Source organism: Protopterus annectens, chromosome 10.part0, assembly GCF_019279795.1.
Source record: "Protopterus annectens isolate FY-2018-M chromosome 10.part0, PAN1.0, whole genome shotgun sequence".
NCBI classification, from domain to species: Eukaryota; Metazoa; Chordata; order Ceratodontiformes; family Protopteridae; genus Protopterus; species Protopterus annectens.
The window spans coordinates 1,652,131,417-1,652,159,216 of record NC_056744.1 but is presented as its reverse complement, the minus strand read 5'-3'; the positions used below and the strand labels follow the sequence as shown (position 1 = coordinate 1,652,159,216).

The 27,800-nt window shown below is 39.9% G+C and overlaps 1 protein-coding gene across 1 annotated transcript in view; it reads right to left on the bottom strand.

Moving 5' to 3' along the window:
- Positions 1-27,800, bottom strand: part of LOC122813858 (zinc finger protein 684-like) — a 119,683-nt gene that overhangs the window by 79,028 nt on the left and 12,855 nt on the right. The window contains exon 3 of the mRNA XM_044086397.1: positions 18,396-18,734. Within this exon, the coding sequence (XP_043942332.1) occupies positions 18,396-18,734 (339 nt within the window). The remainder of the gene's footprint in view (positions 1-18,395; positions 18,735-27,800) is intronic.

The following is a 27,800-nucleotide window of genomic DNA, read 5'->3' as shown; positions in this document are numbered from 1 at the left end:
AGTTTTTCTAAAATACCCGAGTGGGGTATTGTGTCAAAAGCCTTTGCAAGGTCAAGGTAGGCTGTATGGACTGCCTTTCCCTCATCAATGGCCTTGGTGACTGTTTTGAAGAAGTCGACCAAGTTCAAAAGGCATGATCTTCCCTTGACGAAGCCAAACTGGGTCGGGTCCAATGTCTGCAAGTCCCCTATATCTTTGTTTATGAGCTCCATTATGATCCTCTCCATAGCTTTGCAGACTAGACTTGTTACGCTTATGGGCGGTAATTACCAGGGTCCGTAGAGGCACCGCCTTTGTGGAGTGGGACCACAGTTGCCGTACGCCACTCCTTGGGCACATATCCTGTGGTAAGGCTGAGATTAAACAGCTGCCTTATGTGCGGGTTTAATTCCTCATTTAGCTCGTGTAGCACACAGCCGGGGACACCATCCAGTCCCATTGATGCTGTGTTTTTAGCCTTAGAGAGAGCAGGTGTCACGTGCGTGTGTGAGATGTCAGGGAGGCTACACTCGCTGGGATAGTTATCTCTCCTTTAGGGGAGAGGGGTGAAGTTTGCACTGAACCTGTCTGCCAGTATGTTGGCAATGTCTGTGGGTTCAGTGATTTTTGTATCATTTTGGACTAATTCTGAGCATATCTGGGAGTTTCCACCCAGGTTCCTAACATAGCTGAAAAAGGCCTTATGATTGTCCTTTCAATCCATGGCAATTTTTCTCTCAAAATTGGCCTTAGTTGATTTTATGAGTGCTCATATTTTTTTTACTAATAATGATCGGGGTGACTTCCCTTTTATGGATTTTGTTCTATCATGTAATAGCTTTCTCCTCTTATTGTAAAGTTTGTTAATGGCTGGGGTCCACCAGACTGGACGTTTGCCCTTTGTGGAAAGAGTCTTGGTTTTATTTGGGATTGCCTGATCCATGCAGTCCTGGAGGTGTTCATAGAAGGCATTTGTAAGGGCTTCCGCAGCTTGGGTTGTGGTTTCCACTGGCTCAGGGGCCTTGAAGGATAACACACCAGTCTTGAGTAGTATGAAGTTTGCTTTAGAGAAGTTCTTCACTGTGGTCTTTTTTGTTTGGGGTGGGGGCGGATGTGGATTTCCAGTGAGATTAGTTTATGATCAGATCTCACCAATGAGGGATATACTTCCGGTGTGGAGCATTTTGTCCCCATGTTTGTGATAATGAGATCTAGTATATTTTCTCCTCTCGTGGGAACAGTGACTAGCTGTTCCATGGCATTTGAATTTATGAACTCCAGGAACCGCTGGGCTAGAAAGTTAGGGCTTGAGTAATGTTCCCAGTCTATATTCGGGTAGTTGAAGTCACCCAATATGATCGTATTTGGAGATACATTTATACCCTCCAGTGTCTTCAGGAAGGCTGTGTGGGGTTCCTGAGTTTGAGAGGGTGGCCTGTAGCATGCTACAATTTGTAGAGCAGTTTTGCCTATGGTTAGTTGCACCTGGATGGTTTCCGAAGCTTCGTGCGTTGCCACCAACCTGGAGGTGTGGGTATCCTTTATGAATATGGATACACCCCCTCCTTTTGTGGATCTTTAGATGGAAGTTAGATCTGCATATCCGGTATGGTGACTTATCACTTATCACATGCCTAAACAAAGGCTAGATATCAGGAATATGTTGTTCTACAATGTCCTACATGAACAGCGACAAGAACTAAATGACCTTTGGGTAAATCAATTCTCAAAAAAAGGTAGACATATCCAGACACTCAGGAGAACAAGCAGAGTAATTAACTTCTCTAATAAGTTAAAAAAAAAAAACTAGTTCAAATTTACATTTCAAAAAGTTTTGGGACAACCTCCAGAACTTGATGGCTTGAAGAATAAAACAAAGCCCTACGGATTCACCAGTAACTCCTTTGTTGAAACTATTCAATTCATTCAGAAGGAAGTAGTAATTTAGGGCTCATCTTCCCTTAATATTATAACACTACTTCCAAAACCCAACTAAGGCACTTCTAAAGTCCAGAACTACAAACCAATACCCTTCCTGTGATATTCTCCTATCAATAACTCTCCTAATCAGTGGGAATTTGTGGAAGATAGATCAAGTACTGATCATATGTATACCACTAACGTGCATGCAGGGACTATGGACCCCACACCCCTGCCAACTGTCTTGATTCTGAGAAGACACTTGACATCATTAACTAGCAGTATTTTCGGCACGTTCTCCAATACATGGGATTCCCCTCCTCCTTTGTGCAAGATGGTTTTTTATGCATCCCCTACAGCTCAAATGCTAGTGAACTGCTTAGTCTCTACTACCTTTAAGTTAAACAGGGGCACAAGAAAAGGGTGCCTAGGGTCCCAAACACTTTCTTCTAGCAAAAGAACCCTGGAAAGACTTTTACATAATAAGAATACACTCAGTGTTAACACTTCACACAGTATTCAGACAAATATGTCATTCTTTACTAATGATTGAAAAGTTCAAAAACAGGACCCTGAATAGAACATCTGTCTTCTGCTTTTTAATTTAGGAAGCTTTGTGAGCATATCAGACCTAAATTTAAATTTGCACAAGTCAGAAATTTCAACTGAAAACCTAGCAGCATTAGCTTGGAAAAAACAAAAGCTGATATAAAGGTTGTTCTAAATTGAGTAAACATTCCCCTTAAATACCTGAATATCTATATAATGCCAGCATAATGAGCATGTTGGATTTGAACTTGAAGGAATCCTTCATTTGGATGAATATATGGTAAACACTGCAGCTGTCTCTGGAAGAGTACCTACCAATCACAAAAATGTTATAGGCTCCTTTGTGTTTCATGTCTTTAGACAAACACCTAGTATTTTCAATAATATTTATTTTGGCTAGAGTCTTTAATGTATCTTCTCAAATCATAAGGGATGCCAAGAGACAGCTACTAAAAAGGTCTACAATGCTCACTCATCTTCATCTCTTGGTTAGAGAGACTCGAAGACTGGGAATTGTATGCTGCTGCTTTTACGCTTCTCAATTAAAGGACAGACAAACCCCAATATGGGTGAAGACAGAAGCTAGGCTTCTTATTGCTGACTCTCCCTGGGCTACTGCTTGGTTCAAGAAATACTTTTCCCTGCAGGGAAAGTACTGGTACCTTGTGGTAGTGATTTATAAAGCCTCGATAAATGAAAATATATTGCACTAAACACCACGACAATAACAGCAAAAGTTTTCCATGGTATGACAAGACATCTTAACGGTCTCCATTTTGAAACAACGTTCTTTTTTACAGGCCTCATTTATCCCTGCACTTGATGTACCTAACTTTTGGAAGTCCCTGTTTTCAGGCTTGATTTACCCCTTCACACAATTTTTAGAATACCCCCTCATCAAACACGATTTTTGAAACTGTCTAGTGCACAGAACACCACATTATATGATCAACATACTATTAGTACCAATAATTTAAAGATAGGAGGACAAACATTTTATATCTCCCTTTTTCAGAAACAAAAATGACATTCTTTTCCACCATTTTTATCGCTCTGTTTTTTAAAAATGTATTTTTAAATATCATCCTACATTCAGATTGTGAATCAAGAAGGTTATTTGGAAGTTGCATTTTATCCATAGGTAAGTACTAGGCTATCTGCCTGAAGGCATCTGTAAGCCTAGCCAGAATGTGTTGGCTTTCGCCGCCCCTTTAGATTAGTTCGCTGTGCCTCTGTCCAGCACAGCCATTAGTTCCCTGTGCCTCTGTCCAGCAGAGCCACTGCAGTGATCCCCAGGGTAAAATTTCTTCTTCCCATCCACTCGTCAAGGTTTCTCTTGAAGAGTGTTAGTGAGGGGCTCTGCCTAATGTAGATTGGAATCCTGTTCCAAAGCATAGGGAGTCTCTGCGACAGAAATCTATCCCTCCAGCAAGTCCTATTTATTGTTGTGGTGAGGTTAGATCCCTAGAGCATGTGGCTCTCAGGGATTTCTTTTTTTTGTTTTTTTTAGATGGAGCATGTCTATCAATTCTGGGTTGGACATGGCCTTGTATGTCAGGCAGAGATCACCTCTGAGTAAGCGGTATGCAACCGAGTACAGCTGGAGTTTCTTCAGTTGAGCTGCATAGGGCATCTGTTCATAGGTTCATACTAGGCTATCTGCCCTGGGGCATTTATAAGCCTAGCCCGATTGCGTTTGGCTTATGCCACCCTTTGATTTGAGTATACTGTGCCCTTTTTAAAGTTTAGTTTACTGTGCCTCTGTCTAATAGTGACACGGAAGTAATCCCCGGGACAAACCTATGATCTCACATCCACTCATCAAGATTCTTCTTGAAGAGAGTCAGTGAGGTGCTCTGCCTAACATGAATTGGAATTCTATTCCAGAGCGAAGGGAGCCTCTGGGTTATGAATCTGTCCCACCAGCATGTTCTATTTATTTCTGTGCTGAGGTTCAAGTCCCTCGAGCGCGTGGCTCTAAGGGATTTAGATTTACTGAGGTGGAGCATGTCCATTAATTCTGGGTTGGACATAGCTTTATATGTCAGGCATAGATCGCCTCGAAGTAGGCAGTATGCAACTGAGTAGAGCTGGAGTTTTTTTAACCGAACAGCATATGGCATCTGTTTGAGTCCCTTGATCCTCCTGGTGAGGTACTTTTGGGGTCTTTCTAATTGCTGCAGGTGTCGGGTAAGGTACATCCCAAAGGGGGCATTGTATTCTATGATGGGCCTGATGAGGGATGACTAAAGGTGCACGATTACCTCTCTTGATCTAGATGTGAATCCTTTCATGATGAGGTGGGCTATGTAGAAGGTCTTTCTAACCGCTTTGGCAATGTGGTTGTCAAAGGAGAGATTGCTATCAACTTGGGTCCCCAGATCCCTAATTACTTTCTCTGTACTTAATGGGTTACCACCTATGTGGTAATTTGAGGGCACATTGTTTTTGCCAAAGGGTATGACTATACACTTTTTGGCATTTAGCTTTAGACCATGGCTCTGGCACCAGTTATCCGTCTCTGAGACCTTTTGAAGGATGTTTGTGTCAGCTGGAGAGTCGATTATGGCGCCCAGTTTGCAGTCATCTGCGAACTTGGTGAGCCATAGTCCTCCCACGTTGGCCTGTACCTCAGAAAAGTAAATACCGAACAAGAGAGGTCCCAGGACAGAACCTTGTGGGACGCCACTTGTGACCGGTTTCTAGTATGACATGGCTCCAGCAACTCTGACTCTGTGGGTTCTGTCTTTGAGCCAGTTTGCGACCCATCTTGTGACATAGGGGTTTATAATTAGGCTGGATAGCTTATCTATGATGCCCGAGTGGGGTATTGCGTCAAATGCCTTTGCGAGGTCCAGATAGTCTGTGTGGACTACCTTCCCTTCATCTGTGGCCTTAGTGACTGTTTCGAAGAAGTCGACCAGGTTCAAAAGGCAGGATCTGCCCTTGACGAAGCCAAACTGGGTAGGATCTAGTGTCTGTAGGTACCCAATGTCTTTGTTTATGACTTCCATGATGATCCTCTCCGTAGCCTTGCATACTAGGCTAGTCAGGCTTATGGGGCGATAATTTCCAGGGTCTTTTTGTGGAGTGGGACCACTGTTGCTGTATGCCATTCTTTGGGCACATATCCTGTAGTGAGGCTGAGATTGTATAGCAGTTTTACTTGAGGGATTAGTTCTTGGAGTTCATGTAGGACGCAACCCAGGACGCCATATGGTCCCATGGAAGCAGTGTTTTTTGCTTTGGAGAGGGCGGCCTTCACCTGAGCATCAGATATGTTTTAAAGGCTGCACTCTGCCGGGATAGATACTTGCTCTTTTGGGGGGGGGGAGTTTGCACTGAAACTGTCTGCCAGGATATTGGCGATGTCTGTGGGTTCAGTGTATTTTTTGTCATTTAGAATCAACTCAGAACAAGTCTGGGAGTTGCATCCCAGGTTACTAACATAACTGAAAAAGCCTTATGATTGTCTTTAGTGTCCTGTGCAATTTTTCTCTCGAAGCTGGCCTTGGAGGATTTTATGAGGGATCGTAATTTTTTGCTAGTACTGATCAGAGATGCCTTCCCTTTTAGGGATTTTGCTCTATCATGTAGTAGCTTCCTCCTTCTGTTGTACAGTTAATTTATGGCTGGGGTCCACCAGACTGGACGCCTGCCTTTGGATGATTGAGTCTTGATTTTGTTTGGGATAGCATGATCCATGCATTCCTGGAGATGTCCGTAGAATTCGTTTATATAGGATTCTGCAGTTTGGGCCGTAGTTTCCACTGGCCCTGGGGCCTTGAAGGATTCCACTTCAGTTTTGAGAAGTGTGAAGTTCGCTTTTGAGAAGTTTTTCACTGTGGTTTTCTGGGCTGGGGGTGGGGTCGGGATGTGGATATCCAGTGAAATTAATTTATGGTCTGATCTTACCAATGAGGGATATACTTCTGGTATGCAGCATAGAGTTCCCATGTTGGTAATGATCAGGTCTAGTATGTTTTTCCTTCTTGTGGGAGTGGTGACTAGTTGTTCCATAGCATTTGAGTTTATAAATTCCAGGAACCTTTGGGCTAAGGTGCTGGGGCTTGAGTAATGCTCCCAGTCTATGTTTGGGTAGTTGAAGTCGCCCAATATAATGGTGTTCGGAGAGATCTTCATGTTCTCCAATGTTTTCAGGAAAGCCGAGTGGGATTCCTGACTTTGTGAGGGTGGTCTGTAGGATGCTATAAACTGAAAAGCAGTCTTGCCCACTGTCAGTTGCACATGGATGGTCTCCAATACTTCGTGCACTGTCACTAACCTGGAGGTGTGGATATCCTTGATAAATATGGAAACTCCCCCTCCTTTTGTGGCTCGGTCCGGGTTTTGGGGCCGAAAAGCATGATATGAGGTATAACCTGGTAGAGCTGGGATGCTCTCTGGAGCCTTGAACCAGGTTTCTGTAACTGCACAGATATCGATGTTCTCCATACTGAGGAGAGCTTCGAGTGTGTGCATCTTGAGGTTAAGACTTCTGGCATTTAGCAGCATTACCCTTAGTTTCTTGTTCCTTGTGCTGTCTATGGAGGTGGGTTTGACTTTTGAGCCTTGCCTAAAAAAGGCACTATGGGGGTGGCAAGAGCCTTTGCCAATATCCGAAAGCTCAGGGGTGACAGGTGCAAGCCGTCCCTAGCGAAGCAACGTGGCTTGTCGAGCATGTCATCCCAGGCTGACAGACACTGGATCCCCTTTGAATGACACCAACATTTTAGCCAATTGTTAAAATCAATCATTTTGTCTTTATACTGTGGCATCATTCTAGGTGAGGGTAAGATGCTGCTCAAGGTCAGGGTCATACCGGCCTGGGCTACATGATCAGAGAGCTCCTCTATGTCTCTTTTCATGTAGTCGAGGGAGGTACGTCTCAGGTCATTCACGCCAGCATGTACAATGACGGAGTCATATTTGTATTTGCTTTGGAGTGACCTGAGTGCTTGCGTTATGTGGCAGATCCTAGCGCCCGACAGGCAGCTCACTGTGACCTTCTCTTTATTCAGCCTGGTGAGCGGGACGTCAGTGTGTCTAACAACAGAGTCACCTATTACAAGGGTATCAGGTGTGTTATTCAGCCTTAAGGGCTGTGACTGCTTGGCACACTGACTTTGTGTGCTATGTGTTGTACGTGTTTTGTTTTGGGGTAGCGTTTGCTTGGATGCCTGCTTTGGAGGTCTCTGTTGCTTAGGTAGATTTTTATTTAGAGCCTCCGAGTATGTTTTTGTGTTTTTATGTGTTTGGTTCGCTGTTGTGGTGGGACTATGTGATACTGGAATTGTGTTGTGTGAGGTTACCTTCTCCTCCTGACTGGTTACACCAGTTTTGAGATGAGAGAGCTCAGCCTCCAGTTTGGCTATATGGTTGCATCTCTCACATATATTTGAACCTGTTTGGAGGAGGAGAGGGTTGTCCGTGTACATGAGACAGTTGTAACATTGCCTCAAAATTCCCAGATTCACCAGCTGGACTGGAGAGGAAACCATTGACTGACCTTTGGACATGCTAGAATAATATAGGGAACTGAATTAAAATGGACCAATAGGGGACAAGGTAATCGTAGAGAGTATAAGAGTAAGTAGTGCTTATGGTTTATTAGTGCTAACTTGTAAGATTACTTATTTGGACCAGTGAGGGGCCTTAGAATGAGAATATGGTGTTTAATTTGAGAGATAGAGCAGTTCTAAGGGAAAAAGTGAAGATCAGACTTTGTAGAGCCAGGAATAGTTTAAACCCAATTAGGCGGCACTGCCAGATGTTACGCTATGCGCAAAAACGCACAAAACAGGGTTTTAAGAGAGGGAGATCAAGGAGTTAGGAATTGACCCAAAATGGCCAATAAAACTACAGTTTCATGGCAGTAACCACTCCCACAGGGGCAGGCAGGCTGCTCAATGTTTATCACTGCCACTGATGAACACAGAGACTTCCTTTTAGCCCAAGCAAACTATGGCCTCCAAGAAACTTACAAACAGTTCAGAACAGCAAATCTGTAACTGAACTTTTTTAAATCTCTGAAAAGTGGGAAAAAAGCAAGATTTTTTTGTTTTTTTGTTTTTTTAAGGAAAGCAGAGGTTCACAAGTATCAACAAGTTAGAACAGTGCAGTAAATGACCCCACACTTGAGTGCTAGGCCAGAGACAGATAAAATGCAAGTTTTAAAAAAAAAAAAACGATTTTTAAAAATAAGTGCAGGCAGGAAATTCAGTAATCAGCTCTAGGTTGTGTTCTAAATACAGTTACCAACACAGTAATCCTCTTGTGAGGTACTTCTGTGTTCTTTCCAGCTGCTGCAGGTGTCTTGTAAGGTACATCCCAAATGGGGCGTTGTACTCTATGATGGGTATGATGAATGATGAGTAGAGGGGCACAATAGCCTCTTTTGTTCTAGATGCGAACCCTTTTGTGATTTGGTGGGCCACATAGAAGGATTTTCTAGCCACCTCGGCAATATGATTATCAAAGGAGAGATTACTATCTACTTGGGTCCCCAGATCCCTTATTACATTTTCTGTATTTAGGGGACTACCACATATGAGGTAGTTTGCGGGTACTTTGTTTTTTCCAAAGGGGATGACTATGCACTTTTTGGCATTTAGCTTGAGGCCATGATTTTGACACCAGGTATCCATCTCAGTGAGACCCTTCAGGAGGATGTTTGTATCAGCCGGAGAGTCAGTTATGGCCCGCAGTTTGCAGTCGCCTGCGAACTTGGTCAGCCATAGTCCTCCTGTGCTTGCCTGTACCTCTGAGAAGTATATACCGAACAGGAGGGGTCCCAGAACTGAGCTCTGGTGGACGCCACTTGTAACCAGTATAGAGTCAGACCTAGAGCCTGCAACTTTTACCGTGTGGGTTCTATCCATGAGCCAACTGGCAACCATCTTGTGACGTAGGGGTTTATGTTCAGGCTGGTGAGCTTGTCTATAATACCAGAATGGGGAATGGTGTCTAAAGCCTTTGCGAGGTCTATGTAGGCTGTGTGGACCTCCTTTCCCTCGTCTAAAGCCTTGGTAAGTGTCTCAAAGAAGTCCAGCAGGTTTAGGAGGCATGATCTGCCCTTAACAAAGTCAAAATGGGTAGGGTCCAATGTTTGGAGTTTCCCAATGCCTCTCTTAATGAGTTCCATGATGATGTGCTCCATAGCCTTGCAGACCAGGCTAGTCAGGCATATATAGGGCGATAGTTCCCGGGGTCTGTTGTGGCTCCTTCTTTGTGGAGTGGAATAACTGTTGCTGTGCGCCACTCTATGGATACGTAGCCTGTAGAGAGGCTGAGTTTGAACAGTGTGTTTAGGTGAGGGGTTAGTTCATTTTAGAGTTCGTGTAAGACACAGCCTGGGACACCGTCTGGTCCCATTGAAGCTGTGTTTTTGGCTTTGGATAGGGCTGTTTTAACCTGTGTGTCAGTGACTGCCGGGGCTCTACATTCTTCTGGTATGGTTATGGGCCCTTTAGGGGGTGAGAGGGAGGTGAAGTTTGCACTAAACCTGTCTGCCAGAATGTTGGCAATATCAGTCGGTTCAGTGTGTTTTGCGCCACTCTGCACTAACTCAGAGCAGATCTGAGAGTTTCCACTTAGGTTCTTGACATAGCTAAAGAACGCTTTGTGGTTATCTTTGGAGTCCTTGGCAATTTTTCTTTCAAAGCTAGCCTTGGATGATTTTACGAGGGATCGTAGTTTCTTGCTGACACTGATCAGGGATGTCTTTCCTTCTTGGGATTTTACTCTTTTCTGTACTAGTTTCCTCCTTCTGTTGTATAGCTTGTTTATGGCAGGGGTCCACCAGACTGTTTTCCTTTTCTTGGAGGAGTGAGTCTTGGTTTATAATCGAATCTTGGGGATAGGTTGAAATGTATTTTTTATATTTTATTTTTTATGTGTTTAATTGTATAAGTTTACTGAAGTATAGGAGAAATTATGAATGTGTATTGTTTTATTAAGAAAAGAAAAAAATGTTATTTAAAAATGTCATTTGGGAATTTCACCCTGTGTTGGGTTAATGTATTCACTTTAACCATGATATAATGTGTTAGTGTGTAAATGTGTGGGGGGCACATCTTTGGATTCTAAGCTGCATAACATTTAAAGTAAATAATTGTGTAATTGATTAAACTGTTCGAGTGAAGATGACTTAATGCTGAGATGGAATATAAATAGCTGCTTGCATTTTATGAAGGTATTCCATTGAAGGCCTGTGAGGCCACGGTACCAGAATGTATTGAATAAAGAAAGAAAGTTGGCAGCTGTAGCAGTGCTCAGTGTTTTCTTTTGTTTGAGGAGAATTCCTGTGTTCCAAGTTTTGGAACTTGTGTGGTTTGGTGTTTGCATTATGTCACTGGATGGAGCTTCTGCTATCCCAGGTGTTTTTAGAACACAAACTGAAATGGGCAAGTTCAGTTGTTCAGAGATGTGGAAGGAGAGAGATAATAAAATGTTGGAAAATGATCCATGGTCATTGGGAATGGACTGTCGAGTAGATGAAAGGTATGAGCAACTGGTAAAATTGTTGAAGAAGGAAGCGTCATTATATTGTGACATTAAGTTGTTACAAAAATATGCGGACATGAATTTAACTCCTAGAGGGTTAAGGGTTGACAGGCTTCCAGCATATGAGTTTTCAGAGGAAGAATTTGACTTCCTGGAAGAATGGAAATCTGTCTCTTTAGCTTGTACCACTAACTGGATAAAGATTCTCATTAAGAGAAATATTCGTGCCCACAAGAAGGTGCGGAAAAACATCATTCAATTGCAAGAGACATTAATTAATGACACCTCAGAGGCCAATTACTCCAGCAAAATGTTTGAAATAAAGTCTGGTGTTGCCAAAATGGAAATAGGTGTCGCTAGAAAAAAGAAGACATTATCGCGTGATATCACTGATTATAGCAGCGGTATAATTTTTTCTTGGCAACACAAAGGAAATAGAGGGCGTTCCAGGCAAACAAGCTTCAGAAGAGGAAGATCTCATTCGGGTCCATTCTCACGAGAGACGTCGGTATCATCTGGTGAATTAGCATCCAATGGGCGGAAGAGTGTGTCCTTTGAGGACGTTAGTAGAGCGTTTCAAGGAGCAGCGTCTACAGATGATGGAGAGGTTGCGGAAGACCAGAATCGGGTGAAAGGAAGAGGAAGAAGGTTCCAGGGAAAGGGGAGAAGGAATTAAGCTGTCGAGCGGGGCAGTTTAAGGTATGTCTCATTCAGTCAGTTGATAGCATTAACCCAGAGAACCTAGAAGGGAATTTATTACTGCAGAGGGTGAATAATTGTGACTTTAACCTTCCCCTGACTTGTTCAATATCCGAACATGAAGTTTTTTCGAGTACTTTTGTTCTGAGAGACATGACAGGAAATGAAATAAATAAAGTCAAAAAGAGTTTGGATATTGTGAATCGTTCTGATTTTGTGTTATCGGAGGCAATGACAAGTGTCTTGCTTAAAGGCACGAAATATGTGCCAACTTTTTTTCCTTCATTAGTTGAAACTGTTAATGAAATCAAAGTGTTTTGTAGAAAGTTAAATTTGAGGGCGTTTATTTGGCACCAAAAAACAACATCGTTTACAGGAAGATGAAGCAAGCCTTTTGATTGAGTCTGATATGACATCATGGAAGATTCTTTGTTGGACATTACTTTACATGACAATCCATTTGTTTTTTTGGGATTTTGAGAATGAAAGTGTGGAAGATGAATGGGAGAGAAATAGTGCAACCAATGTTGGTTTTTCAACTGGATATGGTAAATTCAAAATAGCTAAGGTGCCCTATATGTCAGTTCTTTTGTACCCCCAAAGAATATAAATGCAATCAATGTTTTTGAATGTGCACTGTGTAAACAGACTGAATTTGCATACTGGAAGTTTATGTCAAGCCGTAAATCATGGAATTTGAGTAGTTAGCTTTAAAACAGTTACATGCTGTTACTAGCCAGTATGCATTCACACAGGCGGATAAGGGCGGGAATTGGGTGATTTTAAAAAGAAGGTATTACAGTAATATGGCTTTGGAATTGTTATCAGATGACAAAGTTTATAAAAAGTTACCTGGTAATCCAGTAAAAGAGTTCAATGGGAGGTTGTTGTAATTATTAGAAAGGGGAGAAAGACTGGGTTTCTTTGTTCATGGGGATGTTAAAAAGTTGTATTTGAAACATCCAAAAGATGCCAGATTTTTTGTTATTCCGAAAATCCAAAAGTCAATGACTAAACAGCCTGGTAGACCAATAGTCTCAGGGATGGGTTTGTTTTTACAAAATATAGGCATCTTTTTGGATTCCCAGTTAAAAATCTATCTCCCCAGAGTACAATCATATGTTAAAAATGCATTCACTTCATAAGACTGAAACAGCAAAATACTGAAAATGACAGAACTTCATAATACTGAAGACCAAAATACTGAAAGCTCAAAATACTGAATACTCAAAACACTGAAACTCAAAATACTGAAAGCTCAAAATACTGAATACTCAAAACACTGAAACTCAAAATACTGAAAGCACATATATCGTAAAGCTAGTTAAACAACATAAATCATAGCAATTTCTACCAAATATGCAGGGGGCAAGCCTGCATTCATTACCCCTGCTAATTATATATATCTACTCCAAGATTGCACTTAACTACACTATCTGCAATCTTGGAGTTGATATATTTAATTAGTAGGGGGTGAAGCAACCCACATGGGGTGCAGGGGGCTTGCCCCTGCATATATTTGGTAGAAATTGTTATGATTTATGTTGTTTAAACTGAGTTTACGCATAATATGTGTTTTCAGTATTTTGAGTTTTCAAGATTTTGAAGTTTCAGTATTTTGGTTTCAGTGTTTTGAGTTTCAGTATTTTGATATTTCAATGTTATGAAGTGAATCCGTTAAAAATACCTCTCATGTGTTGGAAGATATAAAGAAGATCCAGTGGAACCCAAACCTTTATCTGGCCTGTGTGGATGTTAAGTCTCTATACACCAACATCAATATCAAGATGGGCCTAGAAGCAGTGATTAAAATGTTGGGTGAGGGCCCCAAAACCACTTTCATTTGTCAGTTATTAGAATTTGCTTTGATGCATAATTATTTTGTTTTTGAAAATGATTATTTGCAATTAGAAGGAACTGCAATGGGAGTGGCATTTGCCCCCTCTTATGCAGTTTTATTTATGGCACATTTTGAAAATATGTTTGTGTATGTTACAGATTTTTTTAAGGATAATGTGATTACGTTTAAAAGGTTCATTGATGATTTGATTTTTGTGTGTAGGGGGAGACTAATGAGTTTGATCAATTTATGGAATTACTTGGTCAAAATGCATATGGCTTGGAATTTACCTATAAAACTAGTAGGAACAAAATGCAATTTTTGGATGTAGAATTTTATGTAGATGAAAGGGGTGTTTTGCAGTACAAACCATACCATTAGGAAACAGCTGCGGATAGCTTTTTGGAAGCTGGCAGTGCTCATCCTGGTCATTTGATAAAATCCCTTCCTTATGGCGAGTTTAGGAGAATAATGACCAATACCTCTGATAAAAAAAATGCTGGAGAGTGAATTTGATCTAGTTAAGAAAAGGTTATTAAGGTGAGGCTTTAGCATGGAATATATAAATGAAGCATTAAACAAATTGAAGGGAAATAGAGTTATAAAAAAAAGTAATTTTTCTATTCAACATGAAAAGTTTATTAGGAAAAATGAAAGGGAAGAGGTAAGTGTTGAACCTCTTTTCTTCGTGAACAAATTCTCTTCCCTTTCTGAGGTTCTCAGGGGGCTAGTGAATGATCTTTGGCTAGTTGTAAGTAGGGATGAAGTAGTGGGAAAGTTATTTCCAGAGAAGGTTACCTTTTCGTATGGTAGATTTAACAATTTAAAAGAATTGTTAAGAACAAGAAATAAGGTTGATATACCAGAAAGAAAGGGAGTATTTCCATGTGGGGTCTGCAAAGTATGTGAAAAATTAAAAAATATTGACGGCTGGACAATAAATGGAAAAAAGTTTCTGGTAAAAAATGAATTTAGTTGTAATTCATGTGGTGTAGTATACATCATTGGATGTGGATGTACACCTTGCAAATGGTATGTGGGGCAAACAAAAAGAAAGGTGAAACTTAGAATATTGGAGCACTTGGGTGATGTAAGAAATAAGAGAATGGACAGCCCAGTGGCGCAACATTTTTGTGACACATGAGGGTAGTGTAGACCGTTTTTTCTTTAGTGTATTAGCGAAACCCTTTGAAGAACAAATAATTGGGGGTGATGAGTTCAAAAGAAAATTGATTAAATTGGAAACATAATTAATGGTATATTTAGGCACTTTATATCTTAGGGGTCTTAATCTGGACATTGATTGGGGCATCTAAATGTCAATTCAAATGGATTCTGGTTAGTTCATTTCAGAACGAATGTATTGGGTGTAATATAAATATTTATATAAAAAACATATATATAAAAAAGAATTAAAAATCATTGGATGAATAAATGAAGATGATTAATTTAATACTAAAAGTAAATTAGTGCAAGTATATAAAAATATAAAAAACTAAAAGTTTATATTCAATAAAATGAATTTATAAGTTTTGCATGGATATTTATAATCGAATCTTGGGGGTAGGTTGAAATGGATTTTTTATATTTAATTTTTTATGTGTTTAATTGTGAAATTTTATTGAAGTATAGGAGAAAATATGAATGTGCATTGTTTTATTAAGAAGAAAAAAATGTTATTTTAAAAATGTCATTTGGGAATTTCACCCTGTGTTGGGTTAATGTATTCAATTTAATCATGATATAATATGTTAGTTTGTAAATGCGTGGGGGGCACATCTTTGGATTCTAAGCTGCATAACATTTAAAGTAAATAATTGTGTAATTGATTAAATTGTTTAATTAAGTGAAGATGAATTAATGCTGAGATGGAATATAAATAGCTGCTTGGATTTTATGAAGGTATTCCATTGAAGACCTGTGAGGCCGAGGTACCAGAATGTATTGAATAAAGAAAGAAAGTTGGCAGAGATAGCAATGCTCAGTGTTTTTTTTTTTTTTTGTTATCTACTTGGGTCCACAGATCCCTTATTACATTTTCTGTATTTAGGGGACTACCACATATGAGGTAGTTCGCGGGTACTTTGCTTTTTCCAAAGGGGATGACTATGCACTTTTTGCCATTTAGCTTGAGGCCATGATTTTGACACCAGGTATCTGTCTCAGTGAGACCCTTCTGAGGGATGTCTGTATCAGCCGGAGAGTCAATTATGGCCCCCAGTTTGCAGTCATCTGCAAACTTGGTCAGCCATAGTCCTCCTGTGCTTGCCTGTACCTCTGAGAAGTATATACCGAACAGGAGGGGTCCCAGAACTGAGCCTTGGGGGACACCACTTGTAACCGGTATAGAGTTGGACCTAGAGCCTGCAACTCTCACCACGTGGGTTCTATCCATGAGCAAATTGGCAACCCATCTCATGACATAGGGATTTATGTTCAGGCTGGTGAGATTGTCTATAATACCAGAATGGGGAATGGTGTCTAAAGCCTTTGCGAGGTCTAGGTAGGCTGTGTGGACCTCCTTTCCTTCGTCTAAAACCTTGATAACTGTCTCAAAGAAGTCCAACAAAGCCAAAATGGGTAGGGTCCAATGTTTGGAGGTTCCCAATGCCTCTGTTAATGAGTTCCATGATGATGTGCTCCATAGCCTTGCAGACCAGGCTACTCAGGCGTATATAGGGCGATAGTTCCTGGGGTCCGTTGTGGCTCCACCTTTGTGGAGTGGGATAACTGTTGCTGTGCGCCACTCTATGGGTATGGAGCCTGTAGAGAGGCTAAGTTTGAACAGTGTGTTTAGGTGAGGGGTTAATTCATTTTGCAGTTCGTGTAAGACACAGCCTGGGACACTGTCTGGTCCCATTGAAGCTGTGTTTTTGGCTTTGGAGAGGGCTGTTTTAACCTGTGTGTCAGTGATTGCCAGGGCTCTACATTCTACTGGTATGGTTATGGGCTCTTTAGGGGGTCAGAGGGGGGTGAAGTTTGCACTAAACCTGTCTGCCAGAATATTGGCAATATCAGTTGGTTCAGTGTATTTGGTGCCACTCTGCACTAACTCAGAGCAGATCTGAGAGTTTCCACTTAGGTTCTTGACATAGCTAAAGAATGCTTTGTGGTTATCTCTGGAGTCCTTGGCAATTTTTCTTTCAAAGCTAGCCTTGGATGATTTTATGAGGAATCATAGTTTCTTGCTGATACTGATCAGGGACGTCTTTCCTTCTTGGGATTTTACTCTTTTCTGTACTAGATTCCTCCTTCTATTGTACAGTTTGTTTATGGCAGGGGTCCACCAGACTGGTTTCCTTTTCTTGGAGGAGTGAGGCTTGGTTTTGCTTGGGATAGCACAATTCATCCATTCTTGCAGGTGCTCAGAGAGTGCCTTTGTAAGGGATTCAGCAGCTTGGACAGCATTGTCCTTTAGCATGGGGGCTGAGAACCTTTCCACCTCGGTCTTAAGTAATGTGAAGTTTGCTTTTGAAAAGTTTTTCACGGTGGTTTCCTTGATTGGGGGTAGGGACGGAATATGGATATCCAGAGTGATTAGTCTATGGTCTGATCTAACCAGTGAGGGGTTGACCTCCTTTTTAGAACACCGGTTGCCCATGTCGGTGATGACCAGGTCCAGTATGTTGTCACCTTTGGTGGGGGTGTTAACCAGTTGATCCAGGGTGTTCGAATTTATAAATTCTAGGAAGCGTTGGGCAAGGAGTTTAGCACTTGAGTAGTTCTCCCAGTTAATGTTTGGGTAATTGAAATCACCCAATATTAGGGTGTTTGGTAGGACTTTCATATTTTCCACTGTCTCCAGAAATGAGGAATGGGGGTCCTGAGTCATGGTGAGTGATCTGTAGCAAGCTACAATTTGAATTGCAGTTTTGCCCCTTGTTAGTTGCACATGGATGATCTCTGAGGCATTGTGCTGTGCCACTAACCTGGAGGTGTGGGTATCCTTGATGAATATGGATAGACCCCCCCCTTTTGTGCTTCGGTCCGAGTAATATGGCCAAAAAGTATGGTATGAGTTATAGCCTGGTAGTGCTGGGGTGCTCTCTGGAGCCTTAAACCAGGTTTCTGTTACTGCACAGAAATCATTGTTCTCCATACTGAGGAGTGTCTCGAGTGCATGCATTTTGAGGTTTAGACTTCTGGCGTTGAGTAGCATTACCCTTAGTTTTTGGTTACTTGTGCTATTTATGGTGGTGGGTTTGTTTTTTGAGCCCTGCCTAAGAAAGGCACTATGGGAGTGGCAAAAGCCTTGGCCAGTATTCAACAGCCTGTCCACATTTTTGGATGGATGTGTTTTCTTTTCAAGGGTCTTTGTGACTATTTTCATTGCCTGCAGGTTGAGGTATGGGTATGACTCTGTACCCTGAGTTAAATACTTTAGTACCTAAGTCACTACTACCTCAGAGATATGTTAAATTAGGGTGAATGAGGGGACAGAATCACAAAACTGAAGGAATTGGGAGTCTATATGTGGTGTTTTTTCAGAGGTATTCCCTCTCTCCAAGTTTTTCTTCTGCTAAATCACATGTCATTGGTGTGTGCTTTGCCTAACTGGTGTGAATTAATAACTAATAAATCACTGACAAACACATGCTAAAGTTGTTACAGATGTATACCATAATGGAGAATATTATTTTTGTTAGCTGGAAAAATTCACAGAATTCATGGAAGGATTCATAAACTGAAGACAGATTTATTTATACATGCAATGTTTTTTCATATATTCAGAGCGAATGATAAAATATGAACAACTATTTCACACTTACGCAAATGACTTTGCAAAATTTACTGTGGTGATGTGATACTCTCTGAAAAATGTCTTTATCTCATCTATCACCCCTTCTCTCACCCCCCCCAAAAAAAAAGACATTTGCAAAATCAGTAATGAAAACAGGCTTACCGTAAGCAAACCAACAGCTTTACGTTGTCTGATCTCTAAATGATTATCACACAGTGTCTTGTTAGTGGGTGTAATATCAGCTTGAATAGGTACATGTGTGTCTTTGTCTTTTAGAACTTCTGCCTCTTTATTCTTGAGATCAGAGTCAGGACTGGACACTACAACGTGGGAGGATACAGCATCATATTCAGTGCATTCAAGATCATCTTCCATTTCTTTCAGAACGTTTGATGCTTCATTCTTAAGCTGCTGGATGAGTTTTTGCTCCTTCTCTTGCAGAAACTGGTGCAGTTTTGCAAATTCTTGTGAAATGTATTGTTCCAAACAAAAAACATCTTCCTGGAAAACAATGAATACATAAAGAGGTGAGATAAATTCAACTACATGACAATATCATCTGTATCCAAGCATTTTCCTTATAAAATCCTTATAAGACCTTGGAACACAGGATGACAGTAGTCTCTCCTTTGATAATCACACTGCCACAGTAGTCAGGAAATCCTTCTACAAAACCTCATCACAAAAGGTTTCTCATCCAGAGAAATAAAGGTCATTGTTCCCCTCTACTCATCACTCATTAGATCCATTATAGAGTACAACGGCCCTTTTGGTATGTACCTCACAAGACATCTACAACAACTGGAAAGGCCACAGAAATACCTCACAAAGAGGATTACAGGCCTCAAACAGATGCCCTATGCAGACCGCCTCAAAAAACTCCAGCTTTACTCCGTCGCATATCGCCTACTCAGAGGTGATCTCTGCCTAACATACAAAGCTATGTCAAACCCAGAGCTGTTGGACATGCTCCACTTAAAGAAATCCCAATCCCTCCGACTTACCACACTTTAGGGACCTAAACCTTGTCACCACAATAAACAGAATATGCCGGGGGGATAGATTCCTGTCCCAGAGACTTCTCATACTCTGGAACAAACTACCTATCTATATCAAACAAAGCTCCTCATTAGCACTCTTCAAGAAAAATCTTGATGATTGGATGGAAAATGGAAAATTCACCCTGGGGATCACTTCTGTGGCTCTGCTCGACAGTGGCACATGAAAATAATTTTCTTGGGTGGCAAAAGCCAGGGTACCTTTTTGGCTGGGCTTGTATAGGCCCTAGGGCCGATAGCCTAGTACCTACCTATGAACCTAAAACAAAATGAGTACAGACCAGCCCACTAACACAGAGTTAAGGCATCTGCCAGTGTCACTGGTGATCTGGTACTGGAATCGAAAAACCCACCAGTATGGCTGGCTAAGACAACCAGCAGCCACGGATGCTCTGTGGAGGAGCAGGAAGGGGATATACACTCAATACAAAGACAGGCTTTGGCATATACAAGTTATTTACATGGGAAAAATATTTATGTATATTGTATAATTTATAAAGATACTAGAGTCCTGACATACACAAACTCATATTTAACATTATATCCAAACAATGGAAGGCTTGCTTTCACAAAAGCACACAGACAAAATAAATAAATAGCATCTTCAAAATAAAGTTCAGCCAACAAAATTTACCACTCCATAGAAAATTGTATCACAACACATACAGGCCTCTTTCCAAGGCCCTACTTCCGGCTCAAGTATTCCACAGCATGCTTCCACTCTCACCCCCAAAAATCTTCAGGCCTTTCTCCTAGGTCTCACTCTTAATTCCAATAATTAATTACAATCTAAAAATGAAGCGCTACAGATTAGCCCTGACTGGGCCCCTCCATGCTTCCAGAACTACATTTCATCACACTGCCCTTCCACTGAGGAACTCTCTCACTCAATTTTACCTTCCAGGCCACTCTCTTTTATACTGAGGTTCAGTGCCTCTGACTGACCATTATACGCTGACTACATATTTAAAGAAACATACATATTTTAGCACATTTTTCATTGTGCAAAATCACAAGAATTTATAAAGCTACAGTTTTTATAGAATCAACAAGCTGCACATGCAACTACCCCTTTCCCACTTAAGGGGATTAGCACTCCTCAGGAAGGGTAGTCTGTCTTCTACAACATGACAATTCAGCTGTGGGGGCACAATAAATTCTCTACAGATAACACTTTTCTACTACATCTCCCATAAGCCATTCCTACATTATTTCCTTTTACTGCTCTATATCTTGGTTCTGGTATTCTGAATGCATTATCACCTTGCTCTTACTACCCAACAGAAACTTCTATTTTACTACATCCTGTCAAAGGTGTCACCTCTTTTATCTCATACTTTAACTCTGCCTGTTCCTTAACAACGTCTCTCTTTTACTGGATAATATGCTATGAAAGTCACCCCCTTTAACTCATTGAGTAAATTATCTATGCCATACCTAAATATGCTGTTCCTTGTATCAAACAGGATAACCCAAGTGTTGGTAACTTCCCTACTATCAAGTCTTAAATTTACTTACCAGCTGTCAAAATGTTTCCTTTCCTGGTGATGCAGTGTATACCCTCTACACTTAATCTTGTGTCGTACTTTTATCACTGAACACCTGTTTCTTATTGAGAATGCATGGAAAACTTTTGCTAATCTCTGTAAATATTCTCCTTACCACAGTTTGCTTACAGGTTAATGCCTTAATCACATGTTCACGGCCGCCAGTAAGTTCACTGCACTGATGAAATCACCAGTTTTAACTTGGTGTGAAGGGCAAATGCTATGCCTGTGTCAATCTTGCTTGGCCTCACAGATATCATTCTGCGTTCTCCATGTTAACCTGGTCTCTGCATAATGCAGGATCACTATGCATTTATACTTCCTCCTTGTTCTGTTCTTCCATCCACTCCAATTCTGACTTATTGTTCTGACATCCTCAGTGTTCTGTTCTTCCATCCACTCCAATTCTGACTTATTGTTCTGAAGATTTTACCCCTCACCCCAGTATGCATGGCATCTTCTTTTTTAACATGCATCTATTTTTTTTATTATTTATATGGCTTACTGTTAAGTCCACTTTCTTCAGAAACCAGGTTCTCTACCTTAGTCTGAGTGGAGACCAGTCTTTATTTCCTTTCCTTCCTTGTGTTTCCCTTTTACTTCAAAGGGTAAATTCCCACCAAAATCTTATTTCTGCTTAGATTTATGTTGCTTAGAGTCTGCTTTCAGTTGTATTTTCTGCTTTACTTTAGCAGAAATAGGCTCAGAACTCTGCACTCTCCTTCTTATCTCACTGTCTTGAACTTGCTCCGTTCTGACATTCCTCATGCAGGGGCCTTGCTTTTACCTGCATCTTATCTGTTTCTGTACTAATAATTCTTGCAAGCTTCTGTGCATGTCTCTGTAATATATTAATTTTATTTATTTAACATTTGTTGACCGGGAAAGTCCGACTAGGTTCCACAGATCCTGTTTTCAGCGGAGGCCCGGGGAGAAACGCTCCAGAACATTAATATTTCCTTAAGTTTCAATACTGACATCACTTACAGTTCTGGCTTCAGAATTCCTCATCAGCTCATTTCAATTTCTACACTGACATCCATTCAACATTCAGCATTACCTCTTTGCCTCATTTTCATTTCCTACGGTAACATCTCTTACAGTTTTAGTTTTTGCTGCTCTGTTAGCACAGGACACTTCTGATAATGAACAGAATCCTTCTTACTGTCTAACCATCAGAAAGCTTTGGCTCCTTCTGTTTCAGTCTCTTCCTCATTTAATTTCTCTGTTTCCTTCTCTTCACCCACATGATGCTGGAACCCCTTTCTTCCAGCACAGACTGCTAATATTTTAAAAGGAACCTCTTGTCTATCAGTACATACGATCCTCTCCATTTTCCAGCTTTCTCTACATTTATCTCCCTCTGCCTAAAGGTGAATCATCAACACTCCTTCACAATCTATTCCTTTTCTAGGACAGAAGGATACCACGGAATGGATGCATACCAACTTCTCATAGGTGCCTCTCTGAAAAGGCATATCTGAACATATTTCTTCTCCCTCTCTTTCAGGGTGAATACATGTCACTCTTTCATTGCATTTTTACAATCCAAGTTGTTTTTCTTCCATGTTATTAGGAATATTTGCCTCTTCTGTTTCCTTTATTTCTCCATGTCCATCACAAAGGAAATCTCAGAGCATAGTTTATCCACGGTTTATAATTAACTGTTTCCAAGATTCCCAATTTTTCTGTAACATTCTAAAAAAATGGCTTTAGAGCTCTAGTCAGGTATTCCACACTGAAGCAATCTCTTACACGTAAGCTACTTTCTCTGAACACTCACATATTGCTTAGTATTTTCCTTTGATAAGGTTTTCTTTTAACTTGATAGAAAGTTCAAAATTCAACCCAGCTTGTACATTTTTTATCCTAAACTTACTTCCATACGGTGTGCTTTCTCAGTACTACAAATCACTTAAATTTCCTGCCCGGCATCACTTTCAATCTGCAAAGATTCCTCTGCTTTCTGCCCTGTACAATTGTCAAGATACAATTACACATACTCCTTGCTTTGTAAAGCTTTCAAATTGCATCAGCTTAGTGTGCATCTCTCTTACTTTTATTTTTTTCTTACTCTTAGATGTTGGTCCATCCTGCCAGGCTAGAATATTCTGATTTCTCAAGCTTTTTTCTTCTGTATTTTCCATACCACCTCCCTTCTCCAGATTTTGGCTCTTTGTCACTGCACATTCTTGTAGTGAATATCAGGTTACTGCTCTCCCTTTGCTTTTATGTACATCAATTTTTTACAATGTATATATGAATTTTTCCTCATCCCACATTTTGCATAGTGCTTGAAAATGGGGAAAATTGATCATACCAGGGGTTACAACCACAGGACATAATTTGTACAGCCTTGTTTGAAGTATTGGAAGAGTTCAACTCAATCTGGCTAGGTAGACAAGATGTGTTACACAACTTACCTAGAACATAGAATAGGGCATCTTCCCAGTTTGATGCAGCAAAGATCTTACAGACATGCAAGGAATAATCTACTTTTTGATTGTAAACATTCTTATGTTTATAGCACAGGGAACCCTTGGTAAAGGAAATTGTGCTTCCAAAACCTATAAGCACTTGAATTACTGACACTTCTAAAAATATAGAACATTTTAACCTAGTGACACTGGGCACACTCAGTTATTCTAGATGATGGAATACACATTTGTAAAATTTGCATTTCAGTTCTCAGATTGGAAACGCCTTTACATAACTTAGCAAAGTGATCTTTCCCTACACATTTGCAACACATTAACACATTATTCTTTGTATTTTGTCTAACAAAAAGGGAAATATTTCTTGCTAGTTTCAACATTAGAAACAAAAGCTGCAGTTTTCAAACATTGTTCTAGAAACCAAAAACTAATCTACTGTTAAATGCTCTCCTATTGCTCTTTACTGTTGCTGTCAAGTTCAAACATAATCTTTAACATTTGTTGCACAAATACCAGATTCTATAAAATAAAATTCCAGTTATACAGTTTTACTCTGTGTGTTGTAATAAAGACCTGTTGGCTAATGTTGACATAACTCACACTACCAGTCTCACCTATGTCTCTGGCATCTTTGTTAACAGTCATATGACCTACTGCTGCAACGGTTCCATGCTTATGGATATAGAAACACGTAGCCATATTTTTCTCAGGGGAAAAGAATAAAAAGGAACATGAGACTGCTTTCTTTCCACAAAGATAGATTTCCACCAGCAGGAAGGTGCCATCACTACAGCATATTCCTTTAATCAACAAGACTCGTCTCTGGCCACAAATCATATCTCTTATCTTTAAGGGGTAAACAGAGATAACAAAAGTACAGACAACAATCAGTGTATGTAGGAGCATGGCAACATAGGCTTTAGCATGGTGCCCTTCATTTTAGATTAAGTAATGCCTGTGGGTGCAGTCATCAATGTGTGGCAACTGCTCTATCTGAAAGGTTGCATTTTATTTATTGCAAATGTATACAGTTTTGTATGTTTGTTCTGAGATAATAGGGGATGGAGGGTTTCTGAAAATGTACTTACTTTTTGTTTAATGGTTTTCATTAACACAAAAAGTCTTGAAATATGTGAGGCAGACTGATAAAGAGATTATAAGACAGAAAAGTATAAAAGACCAGCCTAACGAATAGTGTGTGCATGCAAAACAAAATTTGGAAAAACACATTCCAAAGAATTGTCATGCACAATAGGTGGGAGCAATATTTTTTTATCATAATGACTACTCTGTTCATATTATCTTGGAATGTAAATAGCCTTACAGGTACAGACAAAAAAGAAAGAGTATTGAATTATATTAAGAAATGAAGAGTGCTAATAGCAATGTTGCAGGAGACACATTTGCATAAGAAGAAGCATCTGAATTTCACAAAGAAAGGATTTCAGGATGGTTATTACTTCCATATAAAAGCAGGAGACAAAACAGCTGAACCCCTAACTTATACTTATAAATTCTCACTTACCACATGAATTATTCAACCAGTCCTGAAAAGGCCATCATTATACTTCTTCCTAAGGTATCCCAGCCCAAAACCCATAAAGAGTATTGGCCTAAGTCTACTCTTTATTCTCTTGCAAAAATATTTTAAGAAACTTCTTTATAAACAGCTGCTTAAACACTTTAACAGCTTTGGGATTTTACTTGATAGATAGCATGGTTTCAGAAATGGTTTCAGCACAACCACCACTATAATCTCAGCAAGTGACACTATCTATAGTAACCCAAAATGACTGTCTCCTTACAACTGATATTTTTGTAGACATGACCCATGTTCCATAAACTGTTGAACTAAAATTCTGCTTGCTAAGTTACAGAAATTCAGTTTGGGAGAAAATGTCATTACCTGGTTCCACAGTTATTTTGACAGCAACACCTTTCAAGTTTATTTTAACAACCAGATGTCCACCAATGGAAAACTGAAAACAGATGTCCCTCAAAGATCTATATTAGGCCCATTACCCTCTACACAGATGATACTTTATCACTCCAGGGGAAAAAGATGTCCCACAGTCCTGCAAATTCAACTCCGGCTATCCTTCTTTAATCTTTGTCAGTTGTCAAAACACAATAAACTCCAAATTAGCCACAAAAACAAACAAAAAACTAGAGAAGTTCATAGAATAGCTGGAGGGGTTGGTTACTCAATGATCAGAGATGTGGCTTGGGGCTTCCCAAATGTCATAACCAGGCCTCATACTTGATAAGGCCGGCCCTGTTGCAACAACACAGAATGGGCTCTGTGGATCATACCGTTAATTAAGTGTTATGAATTCCCTTGTACAAGCCAAGGTCAAACAAATTAAAAATACATTAATCTGGACATCTATAACCTCATCAATTTTTTTGTAAAAATAACCAAAGCAGTGGATAGTAGTTATGCACTGCCTACAGCATATCAAGGCCATAGCCTTTAACATTATTCCCCAGGCAGGCATTACTGACAGACTTTTAAATTTGAGTACAAATCCTTATACTGAGAGGAGGAGGTCACCTGGTAGAATCCATGTTGCTAGAGTCACAGGTGCCATTTCTGAAAGTAAAAACAGTCAGCAATGGTACAACACAGGGTTCAGTTTTGGGTCATGTCCTATTGGGCATAAATTTTGCAGGCCTTCAGGCCACCACTTCTGGCCTATGGTTAACTAAGTTTGTACACAACTGTAAACTGGGTGGTGTTGTTATTACATCTTCAACAGACTCACAGTTGCTACAATATGGGCTAAACGAGGTCAACAACTGGTAATTGTCTCAAATTAAATGTAAAAAATGTAGCATAATTAATTTTGGTAAATGACCTCTCCAATCAGACACAGTTGTAAGGGATCTAGGTACATTTGTTGATATTTCCTTACCATCTGAACATCATGTCTCCACAATAGTTCAGAAAGTCATATCTGGCTCATCTAATTTCCAAGGATATCTCCACTAGTACCAGATACATCTTAATTCCCCATACTTGTATCTTATCAGACCAATTATTGAATATAAAGCACATTTTGGCATGTTATTTATCTAAACATATCACACGGTCTGAGAGACTCAGAGATTCATAAGTAAGATCAATGGCCTTAAAAATCTTAGTTATCAGAAGAGACTGGCAGCCCTTTCACTGTACTCAGTCTCTTACAGACTGCACCATGGAGATTTATGTTTAGCCTTTTGAGGCAAGAAAGATCCAACCATATTTCACCTCCTATTCCACTGCAGAACTAATTGTACCTCAAATACTTGGTTAAAGGAACTAAATCTTTATCAATATGTAAATAACACATGGCGTGATTGATTCATATCCCAACAAATTCCTCACCTCTGGAACAAACTTCGACTACATGTCAAACAGAGGAGCACCCTTGACACCTTCAAGGCAAACCTAGATAAACTGATGGACAGATTCAAATTCTCCTCTGGTCTATCTTGTCTTACCCTCATTGATGATGAAGGGAATTTTTGAAGAGCATTTTTGACTAGTCTTGAAATGGTCTCCAGACTGATCACCAGGTACTTACCTATGAACCCATAAAATGATGAAATAAACCTTAAGCAGTGCTTCTGAGATGTTGGATGGCTTAGTAATAGTATACTATACTTGCTTCTTAAACATTTCAGAACAATTCTACTCTTCATTACTGTACAGCTGTCAAGACAAAAGGCCATAAGATAGTCGATAGTCTTCTCAAACTTTGATCATCAGCAACCAGAAAAACATACATGGCATAAACTTTGCTTTAAAAATTAACAAGATAGTCATCTAAAATATATAACTGATGTCCTTATTCATTCATCATTCTTTATATTCAAGACTTTTATAACTAAACAAAGTCTCCATACCTGTATGTGTGCAGTTTCCTTCTCCTTTTTGATTTGCAAATGTTTTAAATGTTTTACTCTAGACTCTAGAGATGTTAGAGCAATTTTCAGTTTGTCCTGTGGGTAAAAAAGCATAATTAATCCACACAAACAAGAAAGTGGACTTAAAAAAATAGTATGCTAATTTAATTTATTAAAAACTTGCTAACCATATTCATTAACAACAGGAGTTAAGCTTTAGATTGCAATACAATATTAGGAGCTTTAGAAATAGTGCATACAGACAGCTAGTTACTAGACAACGATGGAAATAAAGTGGTAGCATAAAACATATGGGACAATTCACAAACACTTTAGTAAAAAATGGCAAGCAATTGTACACAATACAGTTATACTGTAGTAAATAACTGGTTTCACCTACACCATGAAAACATATTCAGCTACATTATGTAAAGGATCACTTAATGATCCCTTGAAGGACTGCAAATTGAAATAGCAGATCCTGTTCTAGAAAAGGCTCTTTTCCCTATGGTATTTATGAATCTTATATGTACAAACTGAACACATCCTTTAATCCCATGCTTAAATGACAGTGGAGGGTTAAAACCTGAGAATGGGAGTGGTCATTATGCAACTAAAACAAAAAGGGAAAAACAC